Raw genomic sequence first — 18,518 nt, 5'->3', positions numbered from 1 at the left:
CTCTCTGCACATTGTAAATCTGTCCCACCTGCAGTGCAGCATGGTTTCGCCAAGGTGCTCAGTTACTTACTATTCTTACTTACTGCCTTACCAATGCAAAAAAGCCAATTTCTGTTGCATCTATTGGGGAACACTGGCTTTTCTATTGCAGCAACAACAATTCCTTTCCACTACATTTTACAAATTACATTTCCAGGGCAGGTGAGCATTGATCACCTATCCCGGAGCACTAAGACTTACCACTTCATTGGGCCAGTCTCCATTGTTTTTTCCAGCTGCTGGACTTTACGCCCTTCAACAAATTGGCCCAATAGTTACTGTATATATCGCACCCTTACTAAATCATCCTCCACCAGACTGTAGGAGCAGACATACAGTACAGCTACCAATGAGGGAGTAACATTGGATGTGTTCAGAAATATATCTTAGAAAAGAGATTCCCACAACTGGAATTTTCATTATAATGCCAAATACAACACAAAAATGGATCCTAATGCTGAAAAGTGACTACAATTATGATCAGTAATTCATCAGTTAATTGAAAAGTGTCCACAAGTCAATGTGGTTGGATGATGCCAAGCAGATTAAACAAAGCCTTATAGTAAAGTGCTCCTACTATATCGAGCATATTTTTAAAAACATTGTTACGATCATATTGTCCCCAGATAACTCAATCTGAAACCGCTGTCCGTGATTAATGGTTACTTGCGGTGAATAACACTATTCAGCTGCCACCATCAAGGGTAAATTGGAAGAAGACCTCAGATTCTACTTTCACAGAATAATTCATTTTCAAACAATAATTTCACACATGTGTATGTAGCATAGACCTTAGAATGTAGGAAAGCACACTAAGATTAAGGGTTTTAATCTGAGTACAAAATTACTCCAATGCATCAATGATAAATAAAATATTACATAAAGGACACACAGATTGTTATGCAAAATAACTTCAAGAAATGAAAAGGAATAAAAACAGAACACCTCACTTATAAGAAATATAAAAGGACTGCCTAAGAAGACCACTTTGGAAGGAATAGACCAATCTAGTCTGCATAGACTTCTCGAAAAGATTGAACCATTGCTGGCAGTGAGATCCCTCTTTATACTATGGGGGGGTTAACTATCTGAGCGCCAAATGTTAATGAATTCTCTGGCTCACAGCCCTTTTCGGTTAGAATGGCACAAGACAGTTTTTCAAATAGTTACAGAGCTACTTGAAGTGTCCTATAGCTGTTGCACAAGAAATAGGATGCAGTGTTATCAACATACCAAAAATCTTTGTGAATCTGTAGATAGATGGTTATCTGCCCCCTTCCTGGTATAGGCTGGCTTCAAAGGACTAAGTGGTTGTAAACCTCCTTCTACCCACCAGACCCTCTGCAGTACAGACCCAGGTCATTTATAGGGCATAGTACCTGGCATCCATTTTGATACATGTCACAGGACCCTTTTACATACTGAACACACATAAGTCAATAGAAAACAGTTGCTTTATACATACAAGGTTCATTAATTATAATTTCTGGTGATTACTTCTGGATCTAATAGCTACAAACATGCTATGTAAAAATATCTTTTTGCTTTTTCAGAAACACGCTATACTTTTTTAGGCCTATCTACATAGATATATAAAGTTCAACAATTACTGTATAATAATATTGTTTATTTATATAGATCTTTTATCCAATAGGACTCAAACCAATTGTTAAACATTTTCTTTTGCATAAAAAAGTTTACTCTTAACCTTAGGATCCCATGTGTAGGATCAGTGCTTCCTTGGGGATGGTATTGAGTAAAAATGAATGACACTGGATATTTGCCCCTTGTCCGGCAGGTCACACTTCTCCTTGGAGGTGCGCACGTTGGAATCAGCTGGCCTGATTGTCTTCATGACGGACAAACAGGAGTCCAGTCACTTGTCTCTTCATATTTCCAAGGGTCGTTTTGTGTTTTCCTTGGGAACCAAAGGCAGCAAGATGAAAACAAGAAGCCAAGAGAAATACAATGATGGGGAGTGGCACACTGTAAGTGTTTTTGAAGAAAGCGTATTTGGAAATGCAATACTATTTTATTGAATTAGTATCATCTGTGGTCCAAGCAGAAGCAGGTGTTAGTCATTTGCAGATTAAAAACCAGACTCATGGCTGATCAGCAGAGGACTGCCAATGATTAACAGTTAGCTTCCAACAGAAACACACATGCTGATACTAATAACGTAAAAGGACAGCAAGGTACACGCCTCCAACTAGAAATCCTCAACCAGTCCCAGCATTACACATCCTGGGCTGATTTCCACTAGAAAAGGGAGGTCACCAGTAAAATCCACCACCCGCAGGGACTACCTAGCAGTGGCTTGCCATTGGAAGTGTTCCCTGCTAATCACAGCTAGACAGGCAGTCCCAGGGGAAGTGTTTTCTCCCAATAGGACTGCCAGACCATACTGCAAATAGCAGAAAGAGTGCGTCCCACTCCCCTGTTATACCGGCAGTCCTATCTGGCTTCTGGGGTTTGTAGCTGATGCCTGGGCTGCTTGTCAATGTGTGCACATGTGTTGGATCACGATCCTGCGCATGTGTATAAACCGGCTGCATATTTCAGACCGGCAGAGAGAGCAGTGCAGCAGACATCCCCGGGAGTTACAGATAGGAGCCGCAGCTGGAGGTATCTCCATGGGGGGAGGTAAGAAAAGTCTCTACTACGACTAACTTGAACCCCTCTCTCTCTTTCTGCAGCATTCTGTTACTTAATGTTTTGTTAAAAATAAACTCACAATTACTTTTTCACCCTCCATTGAGGCCTATGTCATACAGAGCGCAGATAGAGCAGAAATATTATGCACCATGGTAATTACTGATCAATATGTTAAAGCGTGACTTATTCATAACATGATTGTCATCTACCTCTATGCCTATCTGAGAGTGTTTATTATTTCTGTGTTGCTCTACTAATTGCATTTCAATGCATAATGCAGGATTTTCAGATTCTCTCTGTCTCTCAGAAGCTTTGCTCTGCTGGATTCCCTTGTGATGAATGGTACCCCGGCTACACAGCGTTGCTCATTATATTCAACGGCAGTCCAACCGGAAACAAATCCCCAATCTTCTATTCATATACATGCAAAATACTGAAGCATAATTCCCAACAGTATTATCAGTACTGGCTATATATGATAGTAAAGGAAATCATACCATACAGATAGATGAACATTAATGATGAGCGATAGATCTATTTCATGCAAATGCTTAATTTACATTGCGGATCCTGATAAAGAACTCATCACTCAGCCAATCCCACATAAAGCCAAACAGGACAAGGGCAGCAGATTTTACTGTAATCATTTAAGAAAAAAACAGCAGAAACTATTGTTGCACTTTGTAGATCAATGTAATGTTTTTGTTGGACCTTCTGAAGCATAGATATTCCCAATGACTAAAGTCATTATAGAACATGAAGAATGTTTTTTCTGCTTCAATGATCTTGACTTTTCTTTATTTTTAAGGTTGTGTTTAGCTGGGATGGGACCAACGGTCGTCTTGTCATTGATGGCCTGAAAGCCCGCAAAGGAAGCTTGTCAAAACACTTTGCTTTGGGAAACATGTCACTGCTGTATCTTGGTGGTGTCCCATCTCTTCAAGTACAGGTAATGGCTTATTTTATTTTGTCTGAATTATTAAATCAGAGAATGGCAATTCATGGTAACAGGGTCACTATAACCGTATGAGCAGAAGTGAGCTTTATCTGCTGTTGCTACGTTACTGAGAATGCTATTGTGAATGTAAGGCCGTCTCTCCTATTATATGCACAATGCCTCAGACAGCATTTTATAAGAACAGATATTGCATCATAAAGCCTGATATAGAACGCAATGTGAATAATTTCATACATCCCAATATTCACTAATGAAAACTTGGGCCAAGATTGCCTCCACGACTGATAATTCATCCAATTCACCACAGACATTTCCCAGTGGAATAAACCATATACCCATGTGAGACTTTCTGGGACAGTCTCAATTTGGCATATGTATGTTGTGTGGAACGTGTGGGACTACACAATTGTGTATCGTAACTGCCAAAGTCTTATACAAAATACACATCAACTTTTGTGTCTATAAAAAGTGATAGATATTGCACATTTTATTTTTACAGTAAGCTTTTTAGATCAATGTATACTAACAAATGTTCGTTCATAACCTTAATGTACGTACACACAGTACAATAAAAATGCACGATATAAGCGATAATTATATCAATCATATCGTTGAAATCGTTAATTTTTAGGTGCCTACCAACCCTGAAACTACCAGCATTGCGCTGGCACGTATGGACGATAACGATATTGTCCATCGACCATGCATGCAGGACAACCTGGTCGACATCGACCAGGTCGCTGGCCCGTTGTTGGTGGTTTGGTGGTGTGCTGGATGAATGAGAACGATCAACCAGCACACCGGGAAGGTGCAGGACGATCAGTCAGTGATATCGTTATCGCTGACTGATTGTACCGTGTGTACGCACCATTAGTTAAACAAAAGAATGTTTGGGGTTTTTTTAAATAATAAATTAAATCTATATGTTTTAGGGAATGCCCAAAAAGAGCTTTGCTGGCTGCCTGAGAAATGTGAGAATGAATGAGGTGGCGCTGGATAGACCAGCTAGAATTATTGGTGTCACTCCATGTTACGATGGCTCCTCTGAGGTCGGAGTGTACTTCGCTGAGGAGGCAGGACACATGACTGTAGGTATGTTGTATTCCGGATAAGCTTTGTTAGTCACATCCGTCTGTATATTCCCATATTATGTCCTTACCATTGCTTTTTTCTTTAAGATACCGCAGCTAACTTGGGACACGAATTTGAATTAGTTATTGATATCCGACCACAAAGCCAAGAATATGTTTTACTACATATAGGAGATAAAGCAGAAAACAGACTAAGCCTATACAGTGATAATGAGAAGGTAAGAAGAGAGATTATTGTAACATTGTTTATAATGGAATTTTTTCCATCCACATGACAACAGTTACTGTAATTTACCCTTTACTAATGCTGCTTAGCCATGCCCAGGGCTGTGGGACATGATTAGGGAAAAATGGCTGATCTTGCTCTATACTAACTATGTATAACAGGAATTATTATTTGCAATATCCAATTTTTGTATGTTTTACAAATTTTAGCCAAATATATATTTTTAATATCATGAAGGTGTGTTAGATCATGTCCGTCAGATCAATCTTTTGATTTGAGCAGCTTATATTATGCGCCGGTTAGTAGTTTGTTTTTTTTAAAGTTTAGCCAAAGCTAAATCTGAACTGGGAATAGTACACAACTGATTACACCAAAAAAAATCTAAAAAAAACCCAGACAATAATAAAATACACAGATGTGCAGTAATGTGCTAATCATCTTTGCAGTGGGGTAGAGCAAGAAACATCCTGTAGCCGATTGTTGCATTAGAACGCTAATGGTACTAGACCAAAACTCTGTTTTACAATATTCACACTATAAAAATTGTCATAAAAACTATTTTCATACTTGAAGCTTATATATATTTCCTTTATATTCTTTTTGCTCAGGTGATTTTGTCTGTAAAGAACGGTGCTGGTGAATTCCTGGCCTCAGTTACCCCTGCAGAATTGCTTTGTGATGGGAAATGGCACACTATAACAGGTAACACCTACAGCATAAATTACTGGTATGCTTGTGCTGAGACTTACTGTATCTAATTAGGTAATATAGAGAAATACAACATATTAATCTTTGCTCTTAGTAACTAGCAGCAGGTTTAGGCACAGCATAGATTTTTATATCCTCAGATCCCGGTAGCACATGAGAAATTAAAGCTGCAAAGCAAACTTCATCACCCTGACTTCATCCATCTCCCAACCACATAGGACACATTAGGGATTTCCTCCAGATCATAAAAGCTGAATATGCTGTCCCATGCAAAGCATTACCATACCTCCCAATGTATCCAGAATCCCGCTGAGGAGCATGTCCTGCACACCGCCATCTTGCACTGCCTGTTTTTAGTAAAAGGGAACAGGGTTATTGGTGGGTTAGTGCTTCAAAACCACTTGCACACTCGGCCACACCCACATCATGTCACAGACTATGCCACCATCATGGCGTGGCCATGCTCTATCCCAGAGTCTGTCCTGGCCCCCAGTGTGCTTAATGTTGGGGGGTATGCAGTACTAATAGATAAACACTGATATACACTGGATCTATTGGTAATACAAACAGCGAAGGCCTATTGGAGTCACTGCTGGCTCCTAAAAGTCTTTTCCTGGTTAAAATAAAAAAATGTCAGCAAACAAGATCATCCCTGTTTGTCCCCACAAGCCCCTGAGCTCTGCAGTAAAAGTACATCATATTTTGATCCCTCTATACAAAAGGGACAGCTAGACAGACACAGGGCCTGATTCAGAGCTGGACGGATTTGCAGAGCCGCACACAAGCGGATAAATTGTCAGACACCTCCTTGCTGCATTTGTCATCTCAGCACTGTGACTGACCTCCCAGGCTAGTATCTCCATCGCAACCAATCTGCTCGATGGTCGCTCCTTCAGTCAGGCTGCGGGAGCTGAAGCTTCCCACAGCCTAACCAAGTGCTGGTCACGTACAAGGCCAGAATTCTGTGTCCACTGACGCAGACCCTGGCCTCGGCCCTCATGGAAAACGGGGGCAGCTTGACCCTATTTCCAAGAACGGTGACCAGCCACACCCCTGCTCCATGTCAGTCAGGCTGCGACTTGGGAGGTGGGGTCTGCGACAGTAATCACAGGACCCAGCCTGTACATGTGTAGAACAGGTACTGCGCAGACGCAGACCCAAAAACATCGGAGATGTACGTTCATCATCAGATGAACGTACATCTGTAAATCAGGCCCACATTTCACTATACTTTTTTCTGCTTGCTCTAAATAGGTAAATTAACGAAGGGAAAGCAAATTTTTAGATTTTTTTTCTTAGACAGTTCATGTAAAAATGTGTTACCAAAAGAAGCGCTATAACATTTTAGAAGTAGAATGAGAAATTACAAATTAATTCCTGGCAAAAGCAGCGTACAGCAATACCATGAAAATGGACATAGTTACAGATGTGTACTTTACCTCCTGTCATTAAGGAGTTCACTTTGTATATTTACTAGTTTTTGTGTTTTTATTTAATTGCCTTTAATGTTAATAAGACTATTTGTGACTTTTAGTTCCACTGAAATTGCGCTTTGCTCTGTATTCTTATATTTCCACCATTATATTGAGACGTTTAGTGCAGCATCCCAGCGCTCTGTAGACAGTCATTCACTAACAATTATCACTCAGCAGGATTTATCTAATTAGTTCTGCAGAATTAGCCTCACGCAGGATTAAACAACAGATCAGGTAACAGACTTATAGCTGCTGTCATGTATATGAACATGTTTACGTGGTGCTGAATTATTGCTGTGCTATTTATTTTTTTAAATGACATTATCTGTGTGTTATGAAATGAATTACATAAGCATTACTGACCATTCATTTGTTCTTTTTTTGCAGTGAGTCAAAAGCAAAATGCTGTGCAGCTATATATAGACAACCAATCCAAGACAGCCGGCCCCAACTCTGCACTGCAAATCAGTACTGCAGCTCCACTGTACATTGGTGGACTCCCAGGTAATTAGGACACACATCATTCAGCAGTGCATCATAATACGGATAAGCAGCTGTGCGTGACATGTCTCTGCCCCAACTTAATTTATATGAACATATCATAATCTGAATATAAATACATATCAACAAATCACTAGGCTATAGAAGTACCTTCTTATAAAACATTAGCTATATCTCTATTACATTTTAGCTGCTTTCAGTCTAAAATTAATTTATGACAAAAGTAACAGTGATTTTTCAGACTAAGGGCCTGTTTCACTACCGATCGCAACTGTGATTGCAATAGCGATTCCTCACGTAGTCTCACTGCGATAGTATGCTAATCAATTGCGTTCTCGCTATGCCGTCGCAGCATAACATAAAGACTCCCACTTTACCTTACACACATCTGTAAACTTTAGCAAGACTGCAAAACCATCGGTACTATCGAGTACCATCGCAGCCTCATGCACACTTGCACAAGTCCTGACCTTACTCAGGAATTACTAACTGCATCCCACGCTATGATTACTCAGGCTGCGAAAGGCATTAATTGGTGCACGCCCATGCATCAGCATTGAAACGCACTGGCACACCTGTGTTTCGCCAACCACCCACCCGTCACCACCCACAAATGGTACTTCCTGTCAATCACTCTGCGATGGGTCTGCATAGTCACTGCGATCGCAGTACCAATCGCAGTAGGCGGTTCACGCACTGCTATGCATATGCAAACACTATACCGATTGGGTGTGTAAACGCAGTTGCGATCGGTATTGAATCAGGCCCTCTAACAACGGAAGTTCAGTTAAAACTTTCCTTTTAATTTAGTTTAACCACTTAATATTGGAAAGTTTTCTGTCTCTGTATTTGATTTAGTGGTCCAGCTCCTTGTACCTCATTCAGTGTCAGAGTGCTCAGGAGTTGTTTTGTCTGTTACAGCTGCCTTGGAAACACCGTGGCTCCCCATGAAGAAATCGTTTGTCGGCTGTATGAAGAACTTGAAAGTCAATAAGAAAGTTATCAACCTCAGTAAAATCTCAGACATCCATGGTGCGATCAGTCTTAGCAGCTGTCCTACGGCGTAACATTCATGTATAAGTCACGTATAGCTCACCGGGGAATATGAATCCTTATGGATCTGTTGAGAAATGCTGCTCAGACTTGCTCCTGCTTTAAACACCTTGCTGCAAATTAAAACAAAATGGACGCACTAAACTCTAAACACTTCTAATCTACTCATTTGTGGTTTGCTCATAAGTAAAGTCAATCTTAAATGCAACTACCTCAATTAGAAGAGATGTTATCTGTCATTGTAATGATGGCATGTGGTAGAATATCCTGTATAATATGTTATAGATTATATGGTGCTGGGAACAGGACATATGACAAATGGGAAGCGTGTTTTGTAGCAAACAGGATTCGTACTTTCTTATTATGTATTGTATCACCAAGGTGCCAATGTGGGATTCAGCAACGTGAGATATTGGACTTTGGGGAAATGAGGCTGGCCAGGGCTCCAGCACGGCCCCTACACACCAATTGTGACCTGTTTGCCACAGAGGCTGGCCAGGGCTCCAGCACGGCCCCTACACACCAATAGTGACCTGTTTGCCACAGAGGCTGGCCAGGGCTCCAGCACGGCCCCTACACACCAATAGTGACCTGTTTGCCACAGAGGCTGGCCAGGGCTCCAGCACGGCCCCTACACACCACTTTGCCACTTTGGGGCCATGTTGCTAACATGTAATCGCACAACAGTGCAAACACATAGATTTGGCAGGATGACATTTTTTCACTGAATAAACAACTTAAAGTGATAAGTAAATGCTAACCATTCCATGACTGAAAGTACTGCAATGCTGCAACAATGATATATATATATATGACTATGAACAAAAACTTGATCTAATAAAATGTAAATATATGACAGTATATAAATAGAGGGAGAGAAAGAGGCAATTTTGGAAAAATGCGTGAAAATATTTAGATAAACAGTAAATAGTACATAATGTAGGTGGTGAGTATTTTTGGGGAATAAACTCTTATTATATTAAGTACATTATTATTATTATAATTATTATTATTATTATTAAAGTGAACATTTTTTTATAAATACCTATAGAGAGTGTTGTGAATACAGAGAACAGCCTCACAGTGATATTATTACCTCCTAATACAATAAGAGCATTATGGCTGAGGTGTACCTGATAGCAGGCAGATAACAGATAGCAGTGCTTTAATACAACTCTCACAACAGCTCTTACAGATAAACATATTTATAGTGTAAAGAAGATGACAGCAGGTACCGTATTCACTTCAGATAATATATTGAAGTGAATATTCTGTTACTTAGGTCATGAAGTCAGTTATGGTGCATACACACGGTCAGATTTGATGAACGATTGAACGATATTTACAACGATTTGAACAATTTCATCAACGATGAATGATTGAACGATTTCTGACAGTATTAAAATTAATAAAATCGTCAAAATCTGACTGCAAACACAGTCGATGTCAGAGATCGATATCTGACAAGCAGGAACGCGCATCGTTCATCGATGCATGCCCTACATGTCAAGATATGAATGATTGAAAGATTTTTACAATCGTTATCGTTCATATCTGAAACAAAATCTGACCGTGTGTATGCACCATTAGTCAGACAAATTAGGGACCGGGTGTGAAAATACAAACAGTTGTCACTAGTTCAGTCATGTTAAAAAAAAATGTATGAAACTGAAGTTTATATCTAAATATTACTAACTCTTTATATACAGGTATGGGATCTGTCATCCAGGGACACATTATCCAGTTATTTACAAACAAAGGAAAGGAAAAAAGTAAAATTAAATGCTACGTTTGTGCTGATGGTGTCATACAGACAGACATTACCACCAAGTGCCACAGTCACTGAGGCCAGTGCTACTGTACTACTGGGCGATCTAGGTGGTTGCCTAGTGCGCCAAAGCTTCAGATGGTACCTACTGTACAGTAAAACCACTGTGGTAGTGACATAATGGTGTTGATTATTTTTTCCCTATAGTACCCGCATACTGTGCGACAACACATTCTTACTCATTGGCTTATGGGGAAGAGGGGGCCTGGGGATTAAGCAAATGCTTTCTGTCAGGTCTCCCCTTCCTGCAATTTCTTATCATGTAGAGCAGATGAACAGAGGTGAAGGATGTCATTCTGTGGTGATGCGATTGTACACATCATGCAGTTCGGTGTCTGTGATAGGCTCAGAGCAAGGGCTGTGACATCACCATAAGATCACCACATCCTCCCCCTCTGCCCATCTCCTCTATAGGAGGAGGGGATAATGACTTACAGAGTAAATGAATCATTTGGGGTTAATGAAGTAGGAAGAGGCAGTGGAGTGTGGAATAAATTGCTGGGGTGGTTGAGTGTGGGGAAAGTGAATTAGGGGGGAGCGAGGAAGACTGCCAGGACCTCTCTGCTTTGGGTCCCGTCCACCCCCCTCCTTGCTGCTGGGTCCTATCTGCAGTGTTCGCATGCTCCACTGTCTTGAGCTCCAATTAAGTGGTACAAGCATTGGGCAAAATAAACTGATATTTATGAAACAAATGTGTATTTATTTAAATAAGCATACAGTACAACAGTGAGGGGCACAAGCACTTACAGGTGCCAACGGTAAAATACGGGGACGAGGAGGGCATGAGACAGCATCACGCATGCAGTAAGCGGCAGCAGCGGTGAGTGGAGAGGGGAGAACCGAAGAAGTAGGAGCGCAAGCCGCGCAGGAAGGGATCTAAATTGAACCCTCTGCTATACAAGCTGCCATCTAAACGGTAGTTTGTGAAGACATTTGGGGGCTGTACACCATCTCAGGGTGGCCTACAGTTTCACTATCAAGTTCCAAAATAAAAACATTTTCGGAACTTGATGAATTACATAATTTCTACATCCCCATACTAAGGTATTGGGAGTGTGGAAATTATCGGGGGAGAATTGTAACCAGAAGATATCTGTGATATCGCCTGCGTTACAGGAATGATGAATGGCCCTGACACTTCATTTATACTAAAGTAGGTGAAATTGTTAATTTTCACCTGCTTTTGTATAAATTAAGTGATGACGATGAATAGACCCCTTGGGGAGAAACAAATGTCAGAGAAATGGCTGTGTTGCACATGGTAATTGAAGGAAAGCTTGCAATAATAATTTACTGAGGAGTGCGGTGGAAAATTAAAACACCATACTGTACATACATAAAAAGATACATATAAATATCATACCTCCCAACTGTCCTGGTCTTTGTACGTATGATATTTATGTATATGCACTGCTCTCTCCTGCTGCTGGGACAGAAAGGGAGTATGCCCTGCAAAGAGGTAGCCTTACACTCATACAACTGGAGCGCACTGCATATCCTGAGTAAATGGGTGGGGAGTGAGTTGACTGACAGACCTCATTGATATGTCTCTTGTCATGTCATAGCCAGTGGCATTCTGGGTAATAGATCCCATATATGTTATAAAAATAAAGATATTGGAACAAATGGGGCGCAAGAAAGAGCAGCTTAAAAAATCTCTACCAGATCTTGCCCAAATACAAGAAGGATTAAAGCATTCAATACACAAAGTAGGTAGTGTTCTTAAAAGCGCTCATAAGATAAAAATAATAAATTATACTCATAAAAGTCCTTTTAGGCTTGTCGTTCTCTTGAAAGGATTCCTCCTCAGGCAATATACAAAACAAAAGAGACAAAAAAGGACATCTGTGTAGAATAGTTCGAAAAGTTCCTTGATGTTTTCATATAAACAAAGTGCTCATGGGAAGTGATTTCTTTCTATATGGAGAGGTGACGTACCACACTCACATGGAAATGGATATATCTAAGCTCCAAAAGGTATCTTTATATTTAGGGCAAAATATACTGGCTCAACATGCGACCAAATGATGGGATTTAAACGTACCCTACTCACATTAACAATGGTAGGGAAAAATACATAAAGGTATCTTTACTGGGACATGCACCCAACTCACTTGGACAAACACAGCATGAAGCACATCAAGGTTTCTTTATATTCCTTATTATGTCTCCAAAATAAACCAGCAGGCAATTTTCAGTATTTATTCAAGTCCACAAAAGATATAAAAACGTAAATGTAAGCACACAATCCAAAAGGTTCAGGAGAAGCAGAATTTCCACAATATCCAGGCACAGTTGTTAATCACTATAGTACATTGTATATAGAGCCGTCCGGAACAGTCTCCAAAAAAATAACAACAAGATGTACTTGAGTACCTTACTGAAAGTGCGATTCCTTACCACCCCCAAAATATCCTTATTGGTGATGCACAAAGTCCTCTCATAACCAATGCGTTTCGATCTATTGATCTTTTTCAAGGTGTAAATGAGAGGTGCATCCTACCTGTCTATTTATACAGGAATCAATTATCCTTCTTCCAGTCGCATGATGCGGTCACTTGATGCGACCGGATGTGACATCAGTCCTCTTACTTAATAAAAACAATGACTTAAAATAAAGCTCCTTACTGTGGGCTTATTGCACCAACCCTGAGAAGAGTGGTGAGCGCCTTTGTGTCAGGATTTCTGCGATCACACTCCATGGTGTTGGACCGCAGGTGACCCGCACAGCTTCACCGGAAGTGCGTCACACCCCGATGTTTCCATGGTTACACTCCACCACCATGGAACGCAGGTGACCCGCATGGATATCTCCATACGTTAGCTCTTCCGGTATCGCGCTCCATTTAATGAAGCGCAAACAAAAACAAACATAAACCACAAATCAGGTGAGTATATGCCTCACCGGGAGCACTTCATGTGTCAGGATTCCTGCGATCACACTCCATAGTGTTAGACCGCAGGTAACCTATACGGCACACCCCGATGTTTCCATGGTTACACTCCACAACCATGGAACGCAGGTGACCCGCAAGGATATCCTCACATGTTAGCACTCCCTGGGTTGCGCTCCGTTTCAATGGAGCGCATACAAAACATATATATCTTCAAATCAGGTACATTATAATGGCACCTGATTCCGCAAATGTTCAAATACATAAATAAATACTAAAAAGGAGTATATCAAAATTATACACTCATACATATAAATAAATACAATGATAATAAATATTACTAAAAAACCATTACTGTAAAAACCATTTCAGCTCAAAATCAGCGTTTAAACCACCAGGCATTAAAGTATCGAGGTTAAAAATCCACTTCATTTCAGCTCTAGCAAGATTACCTTCTAAATCCCTATCCTTCCAATTAGATTTTATGTTCTGAATACCAATAAATCTAATTAAATCTTTATTGGAACATTTATGAGTAGTCTTAAAATGATTTGATAGGGTATGTGTTTCCATGCCTTTCTTAATATTACGTAAGTGTTCTGCGAGTCTAGTCTTTAAAGCTCTTGATGTTCGTCCTATGTATATTAGGCCACATCTACACTCAACTAGATACACTACATTGATGGTATGGCACGTAATAAACTCATTTATAGTGTACTCCTTTCCTTTTACCATAAAATTTGTAATTTTAGTGGTCGGAGATTAAATGGTTTTACATGCTATACATAGTCCACATCTATGAAACCCTTTTGTACGGATGGGATTACAATTTGTAGAAGGTAATGTACTTCTTACCAAAGTGTCCTTTAAATTCGGGGCTTTTCTATAAATGAATATTGGCTTTGATGGAATTGTATCTTTTAGGACTGGATCCTTCAATAGGATTTCCCAATGTTTCTTAATAATCTTCTCTATGTTTTTATATTCAGAGTTAAAGCCTGTAATAAATGCCCACTCAGTATTCTTTTTATTATTATTATGGCACTGGTCTGCATTTTTATTAAGTACTTTATCTTGATCCATTAGTAATACCTCTTCTCCCACTTCTTTCACTAAATCTGAATCATAACCCTTTTTGAGAAATCTATTGCTCATCGCAGATATTTGTGTTCTCAAATGGACATCTTCACTGCAATTTCTCCGCAGTCTTAAAAACTGGCCTTTAGGTATACCTTTCAGCCAGTTTGGGTGGTGATTACTTGTTTGGGGTATATAACTGTTTGAATCAGTGGGTTTAAAATAACCCTTTGTGTGGATGATGTTGTTCTTCACATATATGGTCAAATCTAAAAAGTTCACCTGCGTTTTGCTGACGTCAAAAGTCAGGTGAATATTCTTAATATTATGATTCAATGATTCGCAAAATGATTCTAAATCTGTATCTGTCCCCTTCCATATAAACATGATATCATCAATAAACCTGAACCATGATACCAAGTCTGCACCCACCCCCCACACCACATCATGCTCCCAACGGGACATGAATAGGTTGGCGTAGGCGGGCACAAACTTGGTACCCATGGCCGTTCCGACACACTGAAGATAATATTCACCCTCAAAGAAAAAATAATTATTTTTTTAAATAAATTCAATACCTTCTAAAATAAAATTAATCTTATCTGGTGACATGTCCATTTGTTCCAAATTCCATTTCACGGCTTCTATTCCATCCTCATGGTTTATACTTGTATAGAGCGATGTTACGTCAGCTGTTACCAAATACATGTTCTCAAAAACCTCTACATTTCTCAACTTTTTAATGGTATCAAGTGTATCCTTCAGATAAGATTTGCTTTTTTGCACTATCAGCTGGAGGTAATAGTCGATCATCTCAGACAGGTTTGTGGTTAAACTTCCTGTGCCCGAGATGATCGGTCTCCCTGGAGAAGCTGTAGGGTTTTTGTGTACCTTAGGTAACGTATATATCCCTGGTGTTCTAGGATTAGCAATATTTAAGTACTCAAACTCTTTTTTATTAATGGTCCCTTTCTCCAGAAACTTAATCAAGAACTTATGGTAGTTGTTTTTAATCTTCATCGTCGGATCAGTTTTCAATTTCTGATAGGTGTTATTTTTCTTTAATTGATCATCTAATTCCTTAATATAATATTGTTTATCCAAGATTGCCACAGCTCCACCCTTATCACACGGTTTTATAACAATCGTTTTGTCTTCTTTTAAGTTTTTTACAGCCTGTCTTTCTCTTTTAGTTGAATTACCTAAAAGTTTCTTTTGTTTGGTATTTTTTATCTTATTAAGTTTCTTCACATCATCCAAAACTGATTTAGTGAAGCATTCAATCATGCTCCCTCTAACATGGACGGGATTAAAAGTAGATTTTTTCTTGAACGGTGCTGGTGTACTACATACTTGTGTGGTACCGGTTTGTACTTCCCCCTCATTTTCTTTTATTTTAAAGAATTATTTCACTGTTAACTTTCGGGAGAACTTATGGACATCTAGAAACGTATTGAATGGATTGACATGATTACTTGGGGCAAATTTTAATCCTTTTTTAAGGACACTTTCCTCCTCATTGGTTAAATTTCTTTCACTAAGGTTAAAGATTTTTACATCCTCATCCTTTTTTTCTAACATGTCCTCATTATTTAAATTTTTATTCTTTTTTTTCTTTTTCTTATTTCTCCCTCCCCGTGTTCCTCTTCTTTTGATTCTATCTTCCCTTATTATGTCGGTCGGACATTCATACGATTTCTTTTCTCTAAAAAAGACAATTGTCTGGGAGTGTTATTGTCATACTCTTCTTCTCTGAACATGTCATATCTATTAGGGTGATAGAAAGACGGTTTTAAGTTCATTTCTTGCCATCTTCCTTCTCCTCTGAAAGGTCTTCTTTGATAAGACCATTCTGATCTATCTTTCTTATATCTATAATCTTTATTCCCCTGAAAATTTGAATATGATCTCCAATTCTAATTATAATTCATTGAGGGGTATCGGGGGAATTTTTGATTAGAGTAAAATCTCCTATCTCTAATTTTTAACTGATTTTGTAGATCATTTTTTTCTGGGGTTATATGATCTATATGTCTTTCTTCCTCCCTTTCACAATTTCTATATTTTTCTTGTCTTATCTGTTTTCTCCTTCCTTTGGATTTCATTTCTAATTTTTTGGATTTTTTTAGTGTTTCTTCTAGAAATTCCCCACCTTTTTTATAAAATTCATGGTCTCTTTTTATCTTCTTCTGTTTCTTTTTAATCAAGTCAGCTGTATTTTTATCTATCCGAATTTCTATTTCTTTCTCTAGGATAGTAAATTCAGCTTGTTTCTTGAAAGGCTGTACCAATGTTTGTAATACTATATTTTTTTCATTTATAGTTCTTAATTTGTCCCTCCTCTCTTTTAATATTAAATTGATTAATGAAAAGGAACATGTATTCAAAATATCCCTCCATTCACTTTTAAAATTTTCACTGGAATCCTGAAACGTCGGAATCTTTTTAATTCTTAATCCTTTAGGGATGATGTTATCTGATAAATATCCCACCATAACTTATTCTCTTTTATTAATAGGGAACCTAAACTTTCCATGGCTGTTTCTAGATCATCATCGGTGATTTCAGGCTGTGTAGTCCCTATATTTAAATTGAATATTTCTTTTACACTTTCTTCTCTATTCTTCAAATGATTAAACATATTGCTGCCTTATTGCTCCAATAAGGCAGCAATATGTTTAATCATTTGAAGAATGATGATGATCTAGAAACAGCCATGGAAAGTTTTTAGATTTTACCATATATGTGAAGAACAACATCATCCACACAAAGGGTTATTTTAAACCCACTGATTCAAACAGTTATATACCCCAAACAAGTAATCACCACCCAAACTGGCTGAAAGGTATACCTAAAGGCCAGTTTTTAAGACTGCGGAGAAATTGCAGTGAAGATGTCCATTTGAGAACACAAATATCTGCGATGAGCAATAGATTTCTCAAAAAGGGTTATGATCCAGATTTAGTGAAAGAAGTGGGAGAAGAGGTATTACTAATGGATCGAGATAAAGTACTTAATAAAAATGCAGACCAGTGCCATAATAATAATAAAAAGAATACTGAGTGGGCATTTATTACAGGCTTTAACTCTGAATATAAAAACATAGAGAAGATTATTAAGAAACATTGGGAAATCCTATTGAAGGATCCGGTCCTAAAAGATACAATTCCATCAAAGCCAAAATTCATTTATAGAAAAGCCCAGAATTTAAAGGACACTTTGGTAAGAAGTACATTACCTTCTACAAATTGTAATCCCATCCGTACAAAAGGGTTTCATAGATGTGGACTATGTATAGCATGTAAAACCATTTCATCTCCGACCACTAAAATTACAAATTTTATGGTAAAAGGAAAGGAGTACACTATAAATGAGTTTATTACGTGCCATACCATCAATGTAGTGTATCTAGTTGAGTGTAGATGTGGCCTAATATACATAGGACGAACATCAAGAGCTTTAAAGACTAGACTCGCAGAACACTTACGTAATATTAAGAAAGGCATGGAAACACATACCCTATCAAATCATTTTAAGACTACTCATAAATGTTCCAATAAAGATTTAATTAGATTTATTGGTATTCAGAACATAAAATCTAATTGGAAGGATAGGGATTTAGAAGGTAATCTTGCTAGAGCTGAAATGAAGTGGATTTTTAACCTCGATACTTTAATGCCTGGTGGTTTAAACGCTGATTTTGAGCTGAAATGGTTTTTACAGTAATGGTTTTTTAGTAATATTTATTATCATTGTATTTATTTATATGTATGAGTGTATAATTTTGATATACTCCTTTTTAGTATTTATTTATGTATTTGAACATTTGCGGAATCAGGTGCCATTATAATGTACCTGATTTGAAGATATATATGTTTTGTATGCGCTCCATTGAAACGGAGCGCAACCCAGGGAGTGCTAACATGTGAGGATATCCTTGCGGGTCACCTGCATTCCATGGTTGTGGAGTGTAACCATGGAAACATCGGGGTGTGCCGTATAGGTTACCTGCG

At 38.7% G+C, this 18,518-nt stretch overlaps 1 protein-coding gene across 2 annotated transcripts in view; it reads left to right on the top strand.

Annotated features, from left to right (window-relative positions):
- LAMA3 (laminin subunit alpha 3) overlaps positions 1-11,202 on the top strand; it is a 286,414-nt gene extending 275,212 nt beyond the window's left edge. For both annotated transcript variants that reach the window (XM_088469607.1, XM_088469608.1), the window contains exons 71-77: positions 1,838-2,027; positions 3,503-3,643; positions 4,585-4,744; positions 4,831-4,961; positions 5,578-5,671; positions 7,540-7,656; positions 8,575-11,202. In XM_088469607.1, the coding sequence (XP_088325733.1) occupies positions 1,838-2,027; positions 3,503-3,643; positions 4,585-4,744; positions 4,831-4,961; positions 5,578-5,671; positions 7,540-7,656; positions 8,575-8,720 (979 nt within the window). In that variant the 3' untranslated portion in view covers positions 8,721-11,202. The remainder of the gene's footprint in view (positions 1-1,837; positions 2,028-3,502; positions 3,644-4,584; positions 4,745-4,830; positions 4,962-5,577; positions 5,672-7,539; positions 7,657-8,574) is intronic.
- The last annotated feature ends 7,316 nt before the right edge of the window (positions 11,203-18,518 follow it).

This window comes from Taudactylus pleione, unplaced genomic scaffold, assembly GCF_031769625.1.
Source record: "Taudactylus pleione unplaced genomic scaffold, aTauple2 ptg000093l, whole genome shotgun sequence".
Taxonomy (NCBI): domain Eukaryota; kingdom Metazoa; phylum Chordata; class Amphibia; order Anura; family Myobatrachidae; genus Taudactylus; species Taudactylus pleione.
The sequence above is the reverse complement of the archived record's forward strand: the minus strand, read 5'-3'. Positions and strand labels throughout refer to the sequence as shown.